The sequence below is a fragment of the Microcaecilia unicolor genome, chromosome 8, assembly GCF_901765095.1.
Source record: "Microcaecilia unicolor chromosome 8, aMicUni1.1, whole genome shotgun sequence".
NCBI lineage: Eukaryota > Metazoa > Chordata > Amphibia > Gymnophiona > Siphonopidae > Microcaecilia > Microcaecilia unicolor.
Genome location: NC_044038.1, coordinates 188,516,438 through 188,532,180, shown reverse-complemented (window position 1 = coordinate 188,532,180; position 15,743 = coordinate 188,516,438). Strand labels below are relative to the sequence as shown.

Below are 15,743 nucleotides of genomic sequence, written 5' to 3'. Positions count from 1 at the left end.
TTTAAAACCTACCTCTCGTGTGCAATTGTATATTAAATCAACCTTTTTGAAGCTAAAAATACGGTCTCTTTGTGTTCTGAATATATATGTATATTTAATTTATTGCAATTATCACCTTTGGTGATTGGTGGAGAAATTAATATCCTAAAACTTATACATACAGCACCTGCTCTTAAATTACAAAGAGAGGCGAGTTGCTCTAGAGCTATTTTCCCCAAAATAAATAATTTCTTGTAACACATGGACCAGGACTACTTAGCCTGAGACCAGGTTCACTGTGTTGTCCGGCCTCGATAGCAAGCCCCCAAACTCATGTCTGTTATCATAATCCAGTCAGGGTCCCGAAGACTCACCCCACCATAAGTACTATATCTGCCACTTGGAGACCTAATTTTGCAACTTATACACCTGCTTCAGTAAATATTCCAACTTGTGATCCTGGATATCTTTTAAGTGCCAAGTATCCCTCTAACCAGGATAGCAGTCTTTTCGGTAACAGTGTAACCAAGGCATCCGTCTTAGGCTGTTTCAACTTTTCCTTTTCCTCAGTGTCTAATGGATAGAGTTTAGCAATAGTTCTAATGGGTAGTTTAGCCATAGTTCTGCCTGCTCTAAGACCCACTTCTGGAGAATTCCACTCTGCTAAAATAAGTTTGAATAGCCTGATGTATAGGAAAAGCCTTTGAAGGTTTTCTAGGATGAGATCTCCCATTGAAAGCTGCTCCTGAGCTGGGGCTTCAGCAATGCTCAACTCCTGTAAAGACATGGCAATTAGAGTAAGAAGTTCTTCTCTCCAGAAGAGATTTCCCTCACTGAGAGGGAGTTCACCCTCTTCCAGCTCACCCAGGGAAGCTGTCTTAGGTCCAAGAGATGCCTCATGCTCAGAAACAGTGGCTGAAAGCAACTGAATGGGATTCCTGGTCATCTAACCATCTAACCCTCCAACCTCAACCAACCAACCCTGGCCTCTTTCTCCTCCTTTCCTGATATCACCGAGGAGGAAACCGCCCACCTTCTTTCCTCCTCGAAATGCACCACTTGTTCCTCTGATCCCATCCCCACCAACTTACTTAACACCATCTCTCATATTGTCACCCCCTCCATCTGTCATATCCTCAACCTCTCTCTCTCCACTGCAACAGTCCCTGACACCTTCAAGCACGCCGTGGTCACACCTCTCCTCAAAAAACCATCACTTGACCCTACCTGTCCCTCCAACTACCGCCCCATTTCCCTCCTACCCTTCCTCTCCAAAATACTTGAGCGCGCCGTTCACAGCGGCTGCCTTGATTTTCTCTCCTCTCAGGCCATCCTTGATCCGCTTCAATCTGGTTTTCGCCCTCTACACTCGACAGAAACAGCACTCTCTAAAGTCTGTAATGACCTGTTCCTTGCCAAATCCAGAGGCCACTACTCCATCCTCATCCTCCTCAGTCTATCCGCCGCTTTTGATACTGTCAATCATGATTTACTTCTTGCCACACTGTCCTCATTTGGGTTCCAGGGCTCCGTCCTCTCCTGGTTCTCCTCCTATCTCTCCCACCACTCCTTCAGAGTACACTCTCATGGATCTTCCTCCACCCCCATCCCGCTCTCTGTTGGAGTTCCCCAGGGATCTGTCCTTGGACTCCTTCTTTTTTCACTCTACACCTCTTCCCTGGGCTCGCTGATCTCATCTCATGGTTTCCAGTATCATCTTTATGCTGATGACACCCAGCTGTATTTCTCCACACCAGACATCACTGTGGAGACCCAGGCCAAAGTATCGGTCTGTTTATCCAACATTGCTGCATGGATGTCCAACCGCCACCTGAAACTGAACATGGCCAAGACCGAGCTTATCGTCTTTCCACCAAAACCCACTTCTCCTCTTCCACCGCTCTCAATTTCAGTTGATAACACCCTCATCCTCCCCGTCTCATCCGCCCGCAACCTCGGAGTCATCTTCGACTCCTCCCTCTCCTTCTCTGTGCACATCCGACAGACAGATAAGACCTGTCGCTTCTTCCTCTTTATCAGCAGTAAAATTCGCCCTTTACTCTCTGAGCACACCACCCATACTCTCATCCATGCTCTCATTACCTCTTGCCTTGACTACTGCAACCTACTCCTCACTGGCCTCCCACTTAACCATCTAGCCCCCCTTCAATCAGTTCAGAATTCTACTGCACGTCTTATCTTCCGCCTGAACCGATATACTGATATCACCCCTCTCCTCAGGTCACTTCACTGGCTTCCGATCAGATACCGCATACAGTTCAAGCTTCTCCTTCTCACCTACAAATGCACTCAGTCTGCTGCCCCTCACTACCTCTCTACCCTCATCTCCCCTTACGTTCCCGCCCGAAACCTCCGCTCTCAGGACAAATCCCTCCTCTCAGTACCCTTCTCCACCACCGCCAACTCCAGGCTCCGCCCATTCTGCCTCGCCTCACCCTATGCCTGGAATAAACTTCCTGAGCCCTTACGCCAAGCCCCCTCCCTACCCATCTTCAAATCCTTGATCAAAGCCCACCTCTTCAATGTTGCCTTTGGCACCTAACCTTTATACCTTTCAGGAAATCTAGACTGCTCCAATTTGACTGCCCCTTCTTGACTGACTGTACACTTGTCCTTTAGATTGTAAGTGCTTTGAGCAGGGACTGTCCTTCTATGTTAAACTGTACAGCGCTGCGTAACCCTAGTAGCGCTTTAGAAATGTTAAATAGTAGTAGTAGTAAAGTCTCCAAAACCCTCTGATTGGATGCTGAAATCTCCGCAGCTGCAGAGGAAGGTGAGGGAAAAATTCCCCCTCTTTTACTCCCTTTTGAGCACTGCAATAGAAAAGGTTTATGCAAAAGCAAGACAAACTCAAGAGAAATGGGAACCTTTGCTACCAAGTATTCGCCCAAGCAGTCAGAATCCAAAAATGGGTTAGCACAGATATCTAAGGCTGAAAATTGCATCTCTGGTGGTCCTCTACTACAGCCTGCTGGTCAGACTCCCCCAAACTAGGAGCTGTGGCAGATGGCACTTCAAAGGAGATGTGCACTAAAATGGCTGCTCTGTCCATGGTGTTTGGCCAAGAACTTTGGGCCTGCACTGCCTGAACAAGATGATCCTTATCTTGCCCCAAAATCACTTTTCTGTTTGCTGTAGCTCCACCATTGGTCAGCAACCGCCGAGAACCCATTGTGGTAAGACACACAATCTCTAGAAGCTCCTTGCTAACCATGCATAGTGTTTGGCATGCTCCATTAATTAAAGCCTCCATTTCACTGTAGCTATGATTCATCTGGCCACATCAGAAATCGAGGCTAGTGCTGTGGCTAACACAGCTTGAAGGTACATCATAAAACCCTCAGAAGCAAAACGTACTGCCTCCCCAAGCTCCCTTAGGACTAGCCAAACATGGAAGGACTCATCCCTGAACAAGCAGATAACCTACACACCCAGAATCAGCCTGCTGCAGAATAACAGATTCTTCTCCAGCTTCCCCTCAAATATAAAACTCTAAGAAAAAAACATTTTTAGAAAACTTTAAAAAGGGAGAAGAGGGGAAGTATTTTGATAAAACCGATGCGGCTGATATGGGGGAGAGATAACGAGGCTCTGGTCTTTTGATGCACATGTTAGTAGACTTTTACCCATAAGAGGTAACGGAGCCTTTAAATCAGGGCTAGAGAATAAGCGCATCAGGGGTTGGGGGGATAAAGGACTTCATATGGTAGATGATTTTGTGGACAGGGAGGGGCGCCTTAAGTCCATGGACTCCTTGAACCTAGACTCTAATACATGGGCAGATATATATGCCTTTAAACAGGTTTCCCACTACATTCACACGTTGCCTACACACCTCTTGGAAGTTGATGTGGCCTCCAAATTCAATGAACTATATGAAATGCCAACAACAGATCCAGCTTCTATTTCAATGCTACACAAAAGGCTGCTAGTAAGTCGACCAAAAAAGAACCTTGAAAAGTTGGCCAGAAAGTGGACAGCAGACATACAGAAACAAATTAGTATCAGCTTATTGCTGAGTAGCTTGAGGCAAATAAAAGAAAAAGTTAGTAGTGCGGAACTGAGGGAGTGCCAGGGACGCAGTATATACAGGGCGTACACCTCACTGTCGAAATTATATCACATGGGCAGGGCGGATTCGCCTACTTGTTGCAGGTGTGGGGCTCCCTACTATACTTATTATCATGCAATGTGGGCCTGCCCAGAGATATCCAAATACTGGGAGCAAATAGCGAAGTTCTTAGGGGACGTCCTGGGGCGGAGGGTGGCATTAACGCCGGAGACGGCCCTTCTGGGGGTCGACCTGCTGAAGGGAAACAGTACTGTCTGCTATAATCTGCTAATTTATAAAGCGTGTATAGTGGGGAAGAAATGCATTTTAGTTAACTGGACACAATTGGAAACACCATCGTTTTGGCAATGCCACAATAGGTGGCACCCGCTGTTACTACTGGAGTTGAGAGATTCCTACTACAAACCTAAAACACAATGTAAATTCTACCTGACATGGGAACCGTATATTAATATTCTGGCCCCTAGGGCCCGAAGTTCTATCTTAAATCGACTAAGCCTGGACCCAGCAAAGATAGCTAAGAGACTTGGTTAATACAGTAATCAATTTCCATGGGTTATTGGAGACATGTTGCTGCCTGGAATGGGGTAGAGAAAGGGAGGGGTGGTATGGGGGAGGGGGGAGAACTTTAGAGGGGTAAGGAAGGGTAGGGAGGGAAGATGGGGGAAGGGGACACTGAGGTCTAGGTAGGGGAAGGTAGGTTGGGAGTTACTGGGGGAAAAATGTGACGATCAATGTTTTTGTCATGATTATAGGTCATTTATCTGTTCATGTTGTGTTCTGTATATGACTTACGAATATTGTATTGTTTATACTGAGTCATCAATAAAATTGTTAAAAAGTAAAAAGGAGAAGAGGGGAGGGATAGGGTTACCAGAAGGGAGCTCAGCTATATCCTATGCTGCCTGAACAAACAAACAAAAAAAAAAAAAGACTTTTTTTTTTCAGGAGTTAAAATCTAAAAGTAGGCAACTCCCTGCTCAAGCAGGTCCCAGTTTTCCAACTGGTCCAGGATCTTCTATAAATCATACAGTTCAGGAGTTGCACAGTTCATCACCATCTGCTGGAGACAAAGAAATACTGAAGAACTGAAGATGCACGGCCCCTTATACAGCAGGGCTCACATCTATGTTTTGTGTTTCTATGTCTCTGGTTGACAGGCACAAACTCACAGGTTCTGATCTAGTCTGCTAAGAATGACAAAGAAAGCCCCCGAGCCACAGTACAAATTCTGATTTGAACCCTGAAAAGAAGGTGTCTTACAGCTCTAGCACAAACCAAGTTCAAAGGTAATAATACACTAAGCAATAACTGACTCACTGTTAATATAGCAGGAAAGAGAAGGGAAGCACAATTGCTTACACTGAAAATGAAGAAAAGTTCAATGAACATTGCTCCAAAGGGTAGTATCCCAGCCATAAGAATCCTGCAAAAAAGAGGAGAGAATTTTTATTTATTCATTCACATTTGTCTGTCACCTCTACTGTTATGGTTAGTTTTGGGGTGGTAAACCAAACCTCTCTCCCCACCCCCCATTCTCTATTTCTGTGGATAACACTCTCATCCTTCCTGTCTCATCAGCTCGTAACCTTGGGGTCAACTCCTCCCTGTCCTTCTCTGCACATATTCAGCAGACTGCTAAAATCTGTCATTTCTTTCTCTATACTATCACCAAAATTCACCTTTTCCTTTCTGAGCACACTACCAGAACCCTTATCCACACTCTTATCACCTCTCGCAACTTGCTTCTCACAGGTCTCCCACGCAGCCATCTCTCTCCTCTTCAATCTGTTCAAAATTCTGCTGCACGACTAATATTCCACCAGTATCGTTATGCTCATATTAGCCCTCTCCTCAAGTCACTTCACTGGCTTCCTATCCGTTTCCGCATACAGTTCAAACTTTTCTTATTGACTTATAAGTGCATTCACTCTGCAGCTCCTCAGAACCTCTCCACTCTAATCTCTCCTTACATTCCTCCCCGGGAACTCCGTTCACTGGGTAAATTTCTCTTATCTGCACCCTTCTCCTCCACTGCTAACTCCAGACTCCGTTCCTTTTATCTTGCTGCACCATATGCCTGGAATAGACTTCCTGAGCCGGTACGTCAAGCTTCATCTCTGGCCGTCTTCAAATCTAAGCTAAAAGCTCACCTTTTTGATGCTGCTTTTAACTCCTAACCCTTACTCACTTGTTCAGAACCCTTATTTTATCATCCTCACTTTAATAATCCCTTATCTCTTGTTTGTCCTGTTTGTCTGTCCTAATTAGATTGTAAGCTCTGTCGAGCAGGGATTGTCTCTTCATGTTCAAGTGTACAGCACTGCGTACGACTAGTAGCGCTTTAGAAATAAGTAGTAGTAGTAGGTATTGGGCCAATAGGCTACAGAGAAGTTAGGTTAGATTTGGCTTTGCTTCCTAGCTGTCCAGACAAGGCCTGAACTGTATTTTTAGGAGAATTAAGCTGCCAACATTACTGATCCAGGCTGGTGTATGAAAAATTGCAACATGGACTGTTTACTCTGGGTGCAACCAGGTGACAGAAGAACCATGGTGCGAGGTCTGTAGGGTCACCATGATCTCAGACAATTATGTCCACTCATTAAAATGGTCAGAGGGTAGGCCTACGAAGCCTCCTTTTTGATGGGCCTATCAGAGAATGGGTTGTGTATGCTTAAGCTGACTAGGCCTTTGCATCATAGGACGAACTCCTATGACATAATATTCATGGACCAATCATGAATTAACAAGCTCCATAACTTCCATGTTAGCCTGTCAACAGCCAATGACAGGACATACCATTAATGGCTATGGAGACAGATCCTATATAACATGGGATTTCCTGGATATTAGCCAGAGTGAGAGAGGAAAAGTGAATTGGAATATGTGAAAAATGGTGAATTACAGTCCAGCAGAGGGACTGGAAAGATGTGTAATGAAGAAAGATGTCTTGCCAAGGGAGGGGAGCAAGGATCTCTCTCCCTAGAAATAAGTGAGAAATTCCTATTCAGAATCGAGCTAACAGAATTGCTGCTACAGTGAAATTCTGTTTTTAAAATCAATCACTCTTTTTGGAGCAGTACTAGCCTGACAGCAACTAGTAAAGTTTAAGTCCACTGACCAAACAGGGGGTAAGCTAGAGTAAATACATGGTATTGACTCTGTGTGGAAATATTAAATATAACATCTCACTGAAATACAGAGATTGTAAGTTTCTACACATTTCTTTAATCAAACCTTAATTAACATTGTTAATCTGTGTACCTATCAATTTGAGCTAAATAAAAGCCATACTTTAATTCCCAAGCAAAGTTGCATTCACTGAGCACCTCTCGCTTATATAAAGCATAGCATTACGAGGGTATTCAGGTAATGCCTAATGAAGGTATAAACAGATTTTCTAACACTATGAAAATGCCCAAAGTAACTTACAACACAAAGATTATAATACAAAACAGCATCATAGCCCCTTTCCTCCATTACATAATGCAATCTGTCCCCACCCTCACAGACAGAATATCAACCATTCAGCTCCCCTCCACTCCCACCAACTAAATTTGTCTAGCTCTCAGGCCTTAAAATGCTCACTCCCAAAGCCATACCTTGACTCGTTTGTAAAACTGCAAATATTTTGGCTTCTATTGCACTACTACCAGAAGTTTATTTACTGCACAGACTTTTCACTAACACTGAAAAAGTTCTTTGCCTTGAGAAATACAAGCTTCTGTCATGTGGCATTACACAGCATGATAGTAGGAAGATAGATATAGATATATATATTTCTACTATCATGCTGTGTGGTTTCCCACAGGCATAATAGGGGGAAGGTCTCTAGCTTGAGCCCCAAAAGCAAAAATGAAAAAATTCAATTGACCCACCCGATGAATCTGTTCATGTACCATCTCTGCTCTGGAATCTGCCGTGGAATTTGGTTAGTCCTTACAGGGTTATCATAAGGCTGCTTGCGAAATCCAAAGTAATATCCCAGGTACACCAATGGTAAAGATATTCCAAACCACATGCAGAGGAGAGCTACCATGGTGGGGAAAGGAACCTGAAACCACAAAAAAAGTAACAGTAAAATACATTCTATGTTTACTGAACATGAAACTTCATGGTATGTCTCGTACATTTTATTTTTTTATTTTATTGCATTTGTATCCCACATTATCCCACCAATTTGCAGGCTCAATGTGACTTACATAGTTTTGTTATGACATTGTCATTCCAGAATATCAGATACAGTTAGTAGTGTAAAGAGATTAAGTAGGGAAGAAAGAGGAAGTGATTGGGTGGGTGACAGTAGAAGTGGATTTTCCTAACTGGTTGGGTTGGGAGAGTGAATTAGTGGAGCTGTTGGTTCTCGTTGTAGGCCTTGTTGAAGAAGTATGTCTTCAGAGATTTGCGAAAGTTAATTGATTCGACAATTGATTTCAGGTCTGTGGGTAGAGCATTCCATATTTGCGTGCTCGTGTAGGAGAAGGTAGTGGCATGCATCAGCTTGTATTTTAGTCCTTTGCAGCTGGGGAAGTTCAAATTGAGAAATTTGCGGGATGTTCTTGTGGCGTTTCTGGGAGGTAGGTCCACTAGGTTCAGCATGTAGATCGGGGAGTCTGCATGGATAATTTTGTGTACGATTGTACATATCTTGAACGTAATGCATTCTTTAAGTGGGAGCCAGTGCAGTTTCTCTCTAAGGGGTTTTGCACTATCATATTTAGGTTTTCCAAATATGAGTCTGGCGGCAGTATTCTGGGCTGTTTGGAGTTTTTTTTGATAGTCTGTTCTTTGCAGCCCGCATATAGTGCATTGCAGTAATCCAGATGGCTTATTACCATTGACTGTACAAGGGTGAGGAAGACGTATCTCGGGAAGAATGGTTTTACTCTTTTGAGTTTCCATATGGTATGGAACATCTTTTTCGTCGTGTTCTTCACGTGGGTATCAAGAGTGAGGTTTCGATCAATAGTAACTCCAAGAATTTTCAGGTTTTGTGAGACTGGAAGAGAGCAGTATGGTGTGATTATGGTAGAGAAGTTTTTTGTGTTATGTTGGGAGGTGAGTACAAGACATTTTGTTTTTTCTGCGTTAAGTTTTAGTTGGAATGCATCTGCCCAGGTGTGCATAATTTTGAGACTTTGGTTGGTCTCGTTGGTGATTTAATTTAGATCATGTTTGAACGGGATGTGGATTGTGACATCGTCTGCATATATGTAAGGATTGAGGTTTTGGTTGGCTAGCAGTTTGGCTAACGGTATCATAATTAGGTTGAATAAGGTTGGTGATAGGGGGGGTCCTTTGGGTACGCCACATTCTGGTGTCCATGGGGGTGATCTGTCCGCGTTCGTTGTTACTTGGTATGATCTTGTGGTTAGGAATCTGTGCCTCCTACTCCGAAGTATTCTAGTGTATGTAATAGTATTTCATGATTAACCATGTCGAAGGCACTGGACATGTTGAATTGTAGGACGAGTATGTTACCACCAGTTGAGTTCATTGCGGCTACTAGAACAGTTTCTGTGCTGTGATTTGTCCGAAATCCTGATTGAGATTCGTGCAGGATTGAGTGTTTATTTAGGTATTCAGTGAGTTGTTTCATCACTATGCCTTCCATGAGTTTGGTTATGAGTGGGATAGATGCTACTGGGCGGTAGTAGGTTAAGTCCATTGTGTTCTTCTTGGCATCCTTCGGTAGTGGAGTTAGTAGGATATTTCCTTTATCCGTGGGAAAGATCCCATTTTGAAGCCTGTAATTTACGTGGTTCGTGAGGTCTATTTTGAATTGTTTGGGTGCGGATCTTATTAGATTATTAGGGCATATGTCTAATTTGCATTGTGATTTGGCATATTTTCCGAGCCAATGTGAGATTTCCTTTGATGAGAGCTTGTAAAAGTTGGTCCATGATCAGTCTGCTGGGCATTCCCCGGGTTTCGGGTCTAGGCATTCCAGTACGTTTGTGTAGTCCGTTGTATTTGTAGGTATCATAAGTCTGAGCTTTATGATTTGTTCCTTGAAGTAGTTTGCGAGATTGATTGCTGATGGGGTTTCTGTGTTGTTGGAGGTGGCTGTAGTGGTGTTTATGAGATTGTTTACGAGTGAGAAGAGTTTGTGTGTGTCTTTGTAGTTTGGTCCTATTTTGTTTTTTTTAATATGTTCTTTTAGTTTGTCTGATAATGTATTTGTATTTTCTTTGTAGTTGTTTCCAGTCTTTGAATGTGTTCTCGTCTTTTTTCTTGTTCCATGCTCTTTCTAGTCTTCTGACCTGAGTTTTTAGTTCTTTCAATTCTTCATTAAACCATGGTATTGAGTTTTTTCTGTGTGAGGTTCTGGTTTGAAGTGGTGCTATATTGTCTAGTATTGTTCTGCATCTGTTATTCCATTCTTGAAGAAATTGGGGTGAGTCTGTGGGTGTTGTCCATTCCTCGGTGTAGAGTTGTTGCCAGAATATTAGTGGGTCTATTTTGCCTCTCGTAGTGTAGGTTTGTTGTTTTTGTTGTGTCTTTTTTGTTCACCAGTGGAGGGAGAGGTTAGCACTGTAGTGGTCAGACCATGGTCTGGCTGTCCATTTTGTGTCTGTTATTGTGAAATTTTGATCTGATGAGAATTTGTGGGTGATTATGTCTAGTGTATGTCCTTTTTTATGGGTGGGTTGTGTGTTTGGACAGTGGAGCTCCCATAGTTGGAGGAAGTCTTTGCATTCGCGTGTATTGTTTGAATTAGTATCTTCAAGGTGAAGGTTGATGTTGCCTGCTATGATGAGGTGGACAAGCAAGTATTCGATATGAAATCTTGAAAGTGCATTTGTGGGTCTTGCCAGTTGCTCGGGGGTCTGTAGAATAGGATTAGGTTTAGGTGTTCATGTAGGTTGGGTTGGTTAATTCTGACTGAAGCTATTTTGAGTTGGGGGCAAATGGATTCTGCTGTTGTTGTGACTGTGAATTAAGATTTATAGATTATTGCTATACCTCCTCCTCTTTTTCCTTCTCTTGTCCAGTGGGTGATTTTGTATCCTGGAGGACAGAGCTCTAAGATTATTGGGTCTTTGGGGTCATGGATCCAGGTTTCGCTGATAAGGGAGGTCGAGGTGGTCACCTGTGATTCAGTCGGTTAGTGTCGTGGTTTTATTGACTGCTGATCTGGCATTGATGTATCCTATTTGTATTTGCTGGTAGTAATCGGTTGGATTTGAGGTAGTGTTGATTTTTATCAGTTGTCTGTCTTCTAGATGTATATGTTTGTTAAGTCCTTTCATTCTTTTCTGTTGATGGTGATCGTGGTTGATAGGCATGTTGTATATGGGTTGTGTAGGTGATTTGTGAATTGTGTGCGTGGTGTTGTCTATGATAGGGTTTGTGGGTGCGTGGTGGATTAGGGAGAGATAGTAGGTGATTAGGAATAGTAATTTGCTGGGGTTCATATCAGTGTTCGTTGTTTAGGGAGCGTTAGTGGGTTGCCGTTCCAGATTCAGTGAGTCAGTATTTGAATTATGGTTTTAGATGTAGTGTTATGTTATGAGGAGCCTAGTGAGCAGTTGAATTGCGTTACAGATCTTGCTTCAGTACAAGGATGCTATGGCGACCTAGCAGACAGTTAAGAGACAGTTAAGAAAGACCATAAGATGCATTACAGATTTTGCTTCAGTGACAGGAAAAAATGCTATGGGCACCCTAGCAGACAATTAAAGGCGTTTGAATTACAGTTTTTGGCTGGTCAGCGGTTAAGAGCATTACAGATTTTGCTACAGTACAATTCTATGTAGAATCTAGCACATTTAGCAGGCATTTAAATTGCAGATGCATGACAATAATTAAAGCATTCTGTTTCTTTTTCTACAAGGCTATGAGTTGTAAAGCAAGCAGTTAAGATTTAGCATTTAGCAGTTATTTAAGTTACAGATGCATGATAATCAGTAAAGCGTTCTGGCTCTTACTACAAGGCTATGAATTGTAAAGCAAGCTGATAAGATTTAGCAGGTATTTAATTTACACAGATGCATGATAATCATTAAGGCATTCTAGGTCTTGTTACAAGGCTGTGAATTGTACAGCAAGCAGTTTAGAGGTTTTTTTTTTTTTTTTTTCTTATGTTATATTTCTGGATGCAGTGAGATACCTCTCGTATGAGCTCTGTTGGATTTCCGTTCGTTTGTCCACCAAGTGGCACCGCTGTTCGCGTGGTTGGTTCTGGTCTACCGTCGATGGTGTCGTGGGGTAGCCGTCCAAAGCTGTAGAGTGCAGCTGCGGCTCACCCCGTTGTTTGCCCGCTGTTGTTGGTCTTCCCGGGCACTCGGATTTCTTCGTGTCAACATACACTTGGAAGAAGTGTGCTCGCGATCCTCTTCGCTGCAGGGGGATGCTCAGTTGCTTCCTGATTTCCGGCTCTTTCCTGGGTCTCCGCGTGCCTGGACGATGTGGTCACCGGTACCCCAGCGGTCGGTTCTGTTGTTCACCAGGTGGGGCCTTGAGGTTGGCATTCTAGGGGTCTCGCAGTGCTGGGCGGATGGGGCGGTTAGAGCTTGTCCCCACCATGCGTCCCATCTGCCCGAGGCCTAGAGAAAGCAGGCCTACTATCCAGGTGTCAGCGGACATCCCTGACCGGGCCTGAACGGAACGGACCAGTCACAAGTTAAATCGGAGCCGGATCGCTGCTGTGTCGATTGACCCAAACAAGCCCAGCAATATAGGAAACGAACAACGAGTTCGGCGACTTAGTCCTGAAGACTTTATCTTCAAAGTATCTTTCTACTCCACAGAGTTTGCTCGAAATAGTGAAAGCCAGTTATAGTCACTCAGAGCATTTATGCCTTTACCTTTCTGAAATATTGGTGTAAGGCATAGTAGAATGCTGCAAAGGGGCATGTAGGGTTTTCAACCCTATAGCCATTACATTCAAACTAACAACTGATATCACCCTTTTTAAAATCTGATTTTTAGCAATATATTTTCCTCTTTCATCAAGGACAAAGGTTCTCTAACCTTAAATATTTTAAAGGATGACAGCCTAACTGTGGAATAAGTAAAGATCCCTTACACATTCACCCATTCATTAACTTTATTCTTTTACCACCCCAACAGTCAGTCACCGACATACTTACCGCCCCAGAAGAATGTTTTCCCCAGATGAAACAGTTCAGGATAAAGCAGATTCCAAACACCACACCTGGATAAAGGGTAGCAGTCTGCAAAAAATTAAAGTGAAAGCATTACAAATTCACTTAGTTACCTGGGAAGAACAAGTTACCTAGGTAAAACAGCTATCTGAAAATTGCCCATCTTTAACCCAGTTAAGGTAAAATTATGTATCATACCTGATAATTTTCTTTCCATTAATCATAGCTGATCAATCCATAGACTGGTGGGTTGTGTCCATCTACCAGCAGGTGGAGATAGAGAGCAATCCTTTTGCCTCCCTATATGTGGTCATGTGCTGTCGGAAACTCCTCAGTATGTCGATATCAAAGCTCCATCCACAGGACTCAGCACTTAGAGAATTACACCCACAAAGGGACACTCTGCCCACCTCACCACCGCCGAAACGGGGGAGGGGAATTAACCCAGCTCATCCCCACACAAGTGGGGGAGGGGAATCCGTCCAGCTCATCCCCGTCCAGCTCATCCCCTGCAACCGCAACCGCGGGAGGAGCTGACTGACCATAACACCGCCGAAGTGGGAGGGGTACAAAGCTGCCCTACAGCCGCACGAAGCGGGAGGGAGCGCCGGCAGAATTTAGGTCTCAATCCAGCCCCGTAAAACGGAGGGGAGAGGAATGCAGCAGCTCACTGTAACACAAAATCGTCTCAACTCCTGAAGAATCCAATTGAAAAAACTTGAACACGAAGTCCTCCTGAACAGGAACTGAAGACTAAACTTGAACCTGAAATGCAACCAGAATAAAAACAGTACAGATATCTGGGAGGGGCTATGGATTGATCAGCTATGATTAATGGAAAGAAAATTATCAGGTATGATACATAATTTTACCTTTCATATCATCATGCTGATCAATCCATAGACTGGTGGGATGTACCGAAGCAGTACTCACCCAGGGTGGGACATAGAAATCCCTGACCGCAACACTGAAGCTCCAAACCGGGCCTCCGCCCGAGCAGCCACAGTCAAGCGGTAATGCCTGGAGAAGGTATGAGCCGATGCCCAAGTTGCCGCCTTGCAAATCTCTTCCAAGGAGACGGACCCGGCCTCTGCCATCGAGGCCGCCTGAGCTCTAGTGGAGTGAGCCTTCAGCCGGATAGGCGGCACCTTCCTCGCGGCCACATAAGCCGCTGCAATGGCTTCCTTGACCCATCTTGCCACTGTAGGCTTAGCAGCCTGCAGACCCTTACGAGGACCTGCAAACAGGACAAACAGATGATCCGACTTCCGGAAATCATTGGTCACTTCCAAGTATCTGATGATGACTCGTCTCACATCTAGATATTTGAGAGCAGAGTACTCCTCTGGGTAGTCCTCCGTACGAAAGGATGGGAGACAGAGCTGCTGATTCACATGGAAGCGAGAAACAATCTTGGGCAGGAAGGAAGGCACTGTGCGAATAGACACTCTTACCTTAGTGAACTGCAGAAAGGGCTCTCGACATGATAGCGCCTGGAGCTCGGAAACTCTTCTAGCTGAAGTGATAGCCACCAAAAAGACTGCTTTCAACGTCAGGTCTTTCAGAGATGCCCTCGACAAGGGTTCAAAAGGCGGCTTCTGCAAGGCTCTTTGCACTAGATTGAGATTCCACGCAGGTACCACTGAGTGCAGAGGAGGGCGCAGGTGATTAACTCCCTTGAGAAAGCGCACCACATCTGGCTGCGAAGCCAGGGAAGCACCCTTCAGGCGGCCCCTGAAGCAAGCAAGAGCCGCTACCTGGACTTTAAGGGAACTGAGCGACAGGCCTTTCTCCAGACCTTCTTGCAGGAACGCTAACACTGAAGAAATTGGAGCAGTGAAGGGAGAAAGGGAGCCTGCCTCACACCACGATGCAAAGGTACGCCAAACCCTGGCGTAAGTAGTAGAAGTAGAGCGCTTCCTCGCTCTCAGCATAGTGGCGATGACCTTGTCTGAGAAGCCTTTCTTCCTCACACGCTGCCGCTCAATAGCCAGGCCGTAGGACCAAAGGGGGAGGGATCCTCCATCACCACGGGACCCTGATGCAACAGGCCCTGCTCCGCTGGCAGTCGCAGAGGTCCGTCCACTGAGAGCCTGATCAAGTCCGCATACCAGGTACGTCTGGGCCAGTCCGGACCCACCAGGATTACCCAGCCCGGATGCTTTGCCACCCGGTCTAGTACCCTGCCCAACATGGGCCAGGGCGGGAACACATAGAGAAGCTCCTGTGTCGGCCACTGTTGGAGAAGAGCATCTACTCCCAGAGATCGAGGGTCCCGTCCTCTGCTGAAAAAGCGCGGCACTTGGCAATTGGCCGATGACGCCATCAGGTCTAGGCTCGGCTGGCCCCAGCGCTTCGTAATGTCCAAGAACGCCTGAGCCGATAGCTGCCACTCTCCGGGATCCAAGGTATGGCGACTGAGAAAGTCCGCCTTGACATTCATGACTCCAGCAATGTGGGCCGCCGACAGCTGTTCCAGGTTCGCTTCTGCCCACTGGCATAGATTCATGGCCTCCTTGGCTAGAGGGGCGCTCTTGGTACCTCCCTGGCGATTGACATAG

The 15,743-nt window shown here is 44.9% G+C and overlaps 1 protein-coding gene across 2 annotated transcripts in view; it reads right to left on the bottom strand.

The window, feature by feature from the left end:
- TM9SF4 (transmembrane 9 superfamily member 4) overlaps positions 1 to 15,743 on the bottom strand; it is a 324,536-nt gene that overhangs the window by 75,097 nt on the left and 233,696 nt on the right. For both annotated transcript variants that reach the window (XM_030211308.1, XM_030211309.1), the window contains 3 exons: positions 13,168 to 13,251; positions 7,951 to 8,126; positions 5,435 to 5,498 (listed from right to left, as the gene is read on the bottom strand). In XM_030211308.1, the coding sequence (XP_030067168.1) occupies positions 5,435 to 5,498; positions 7,951 to 8,126; positions 13,168 to 13,251 (324 nt within the window). The remainder of the gene's footprint in view (positions 1 to 5,434; positions 5,499 to 7,950; positions 8,127 to 13,167; positions 13,252 to 15,743) is intronic.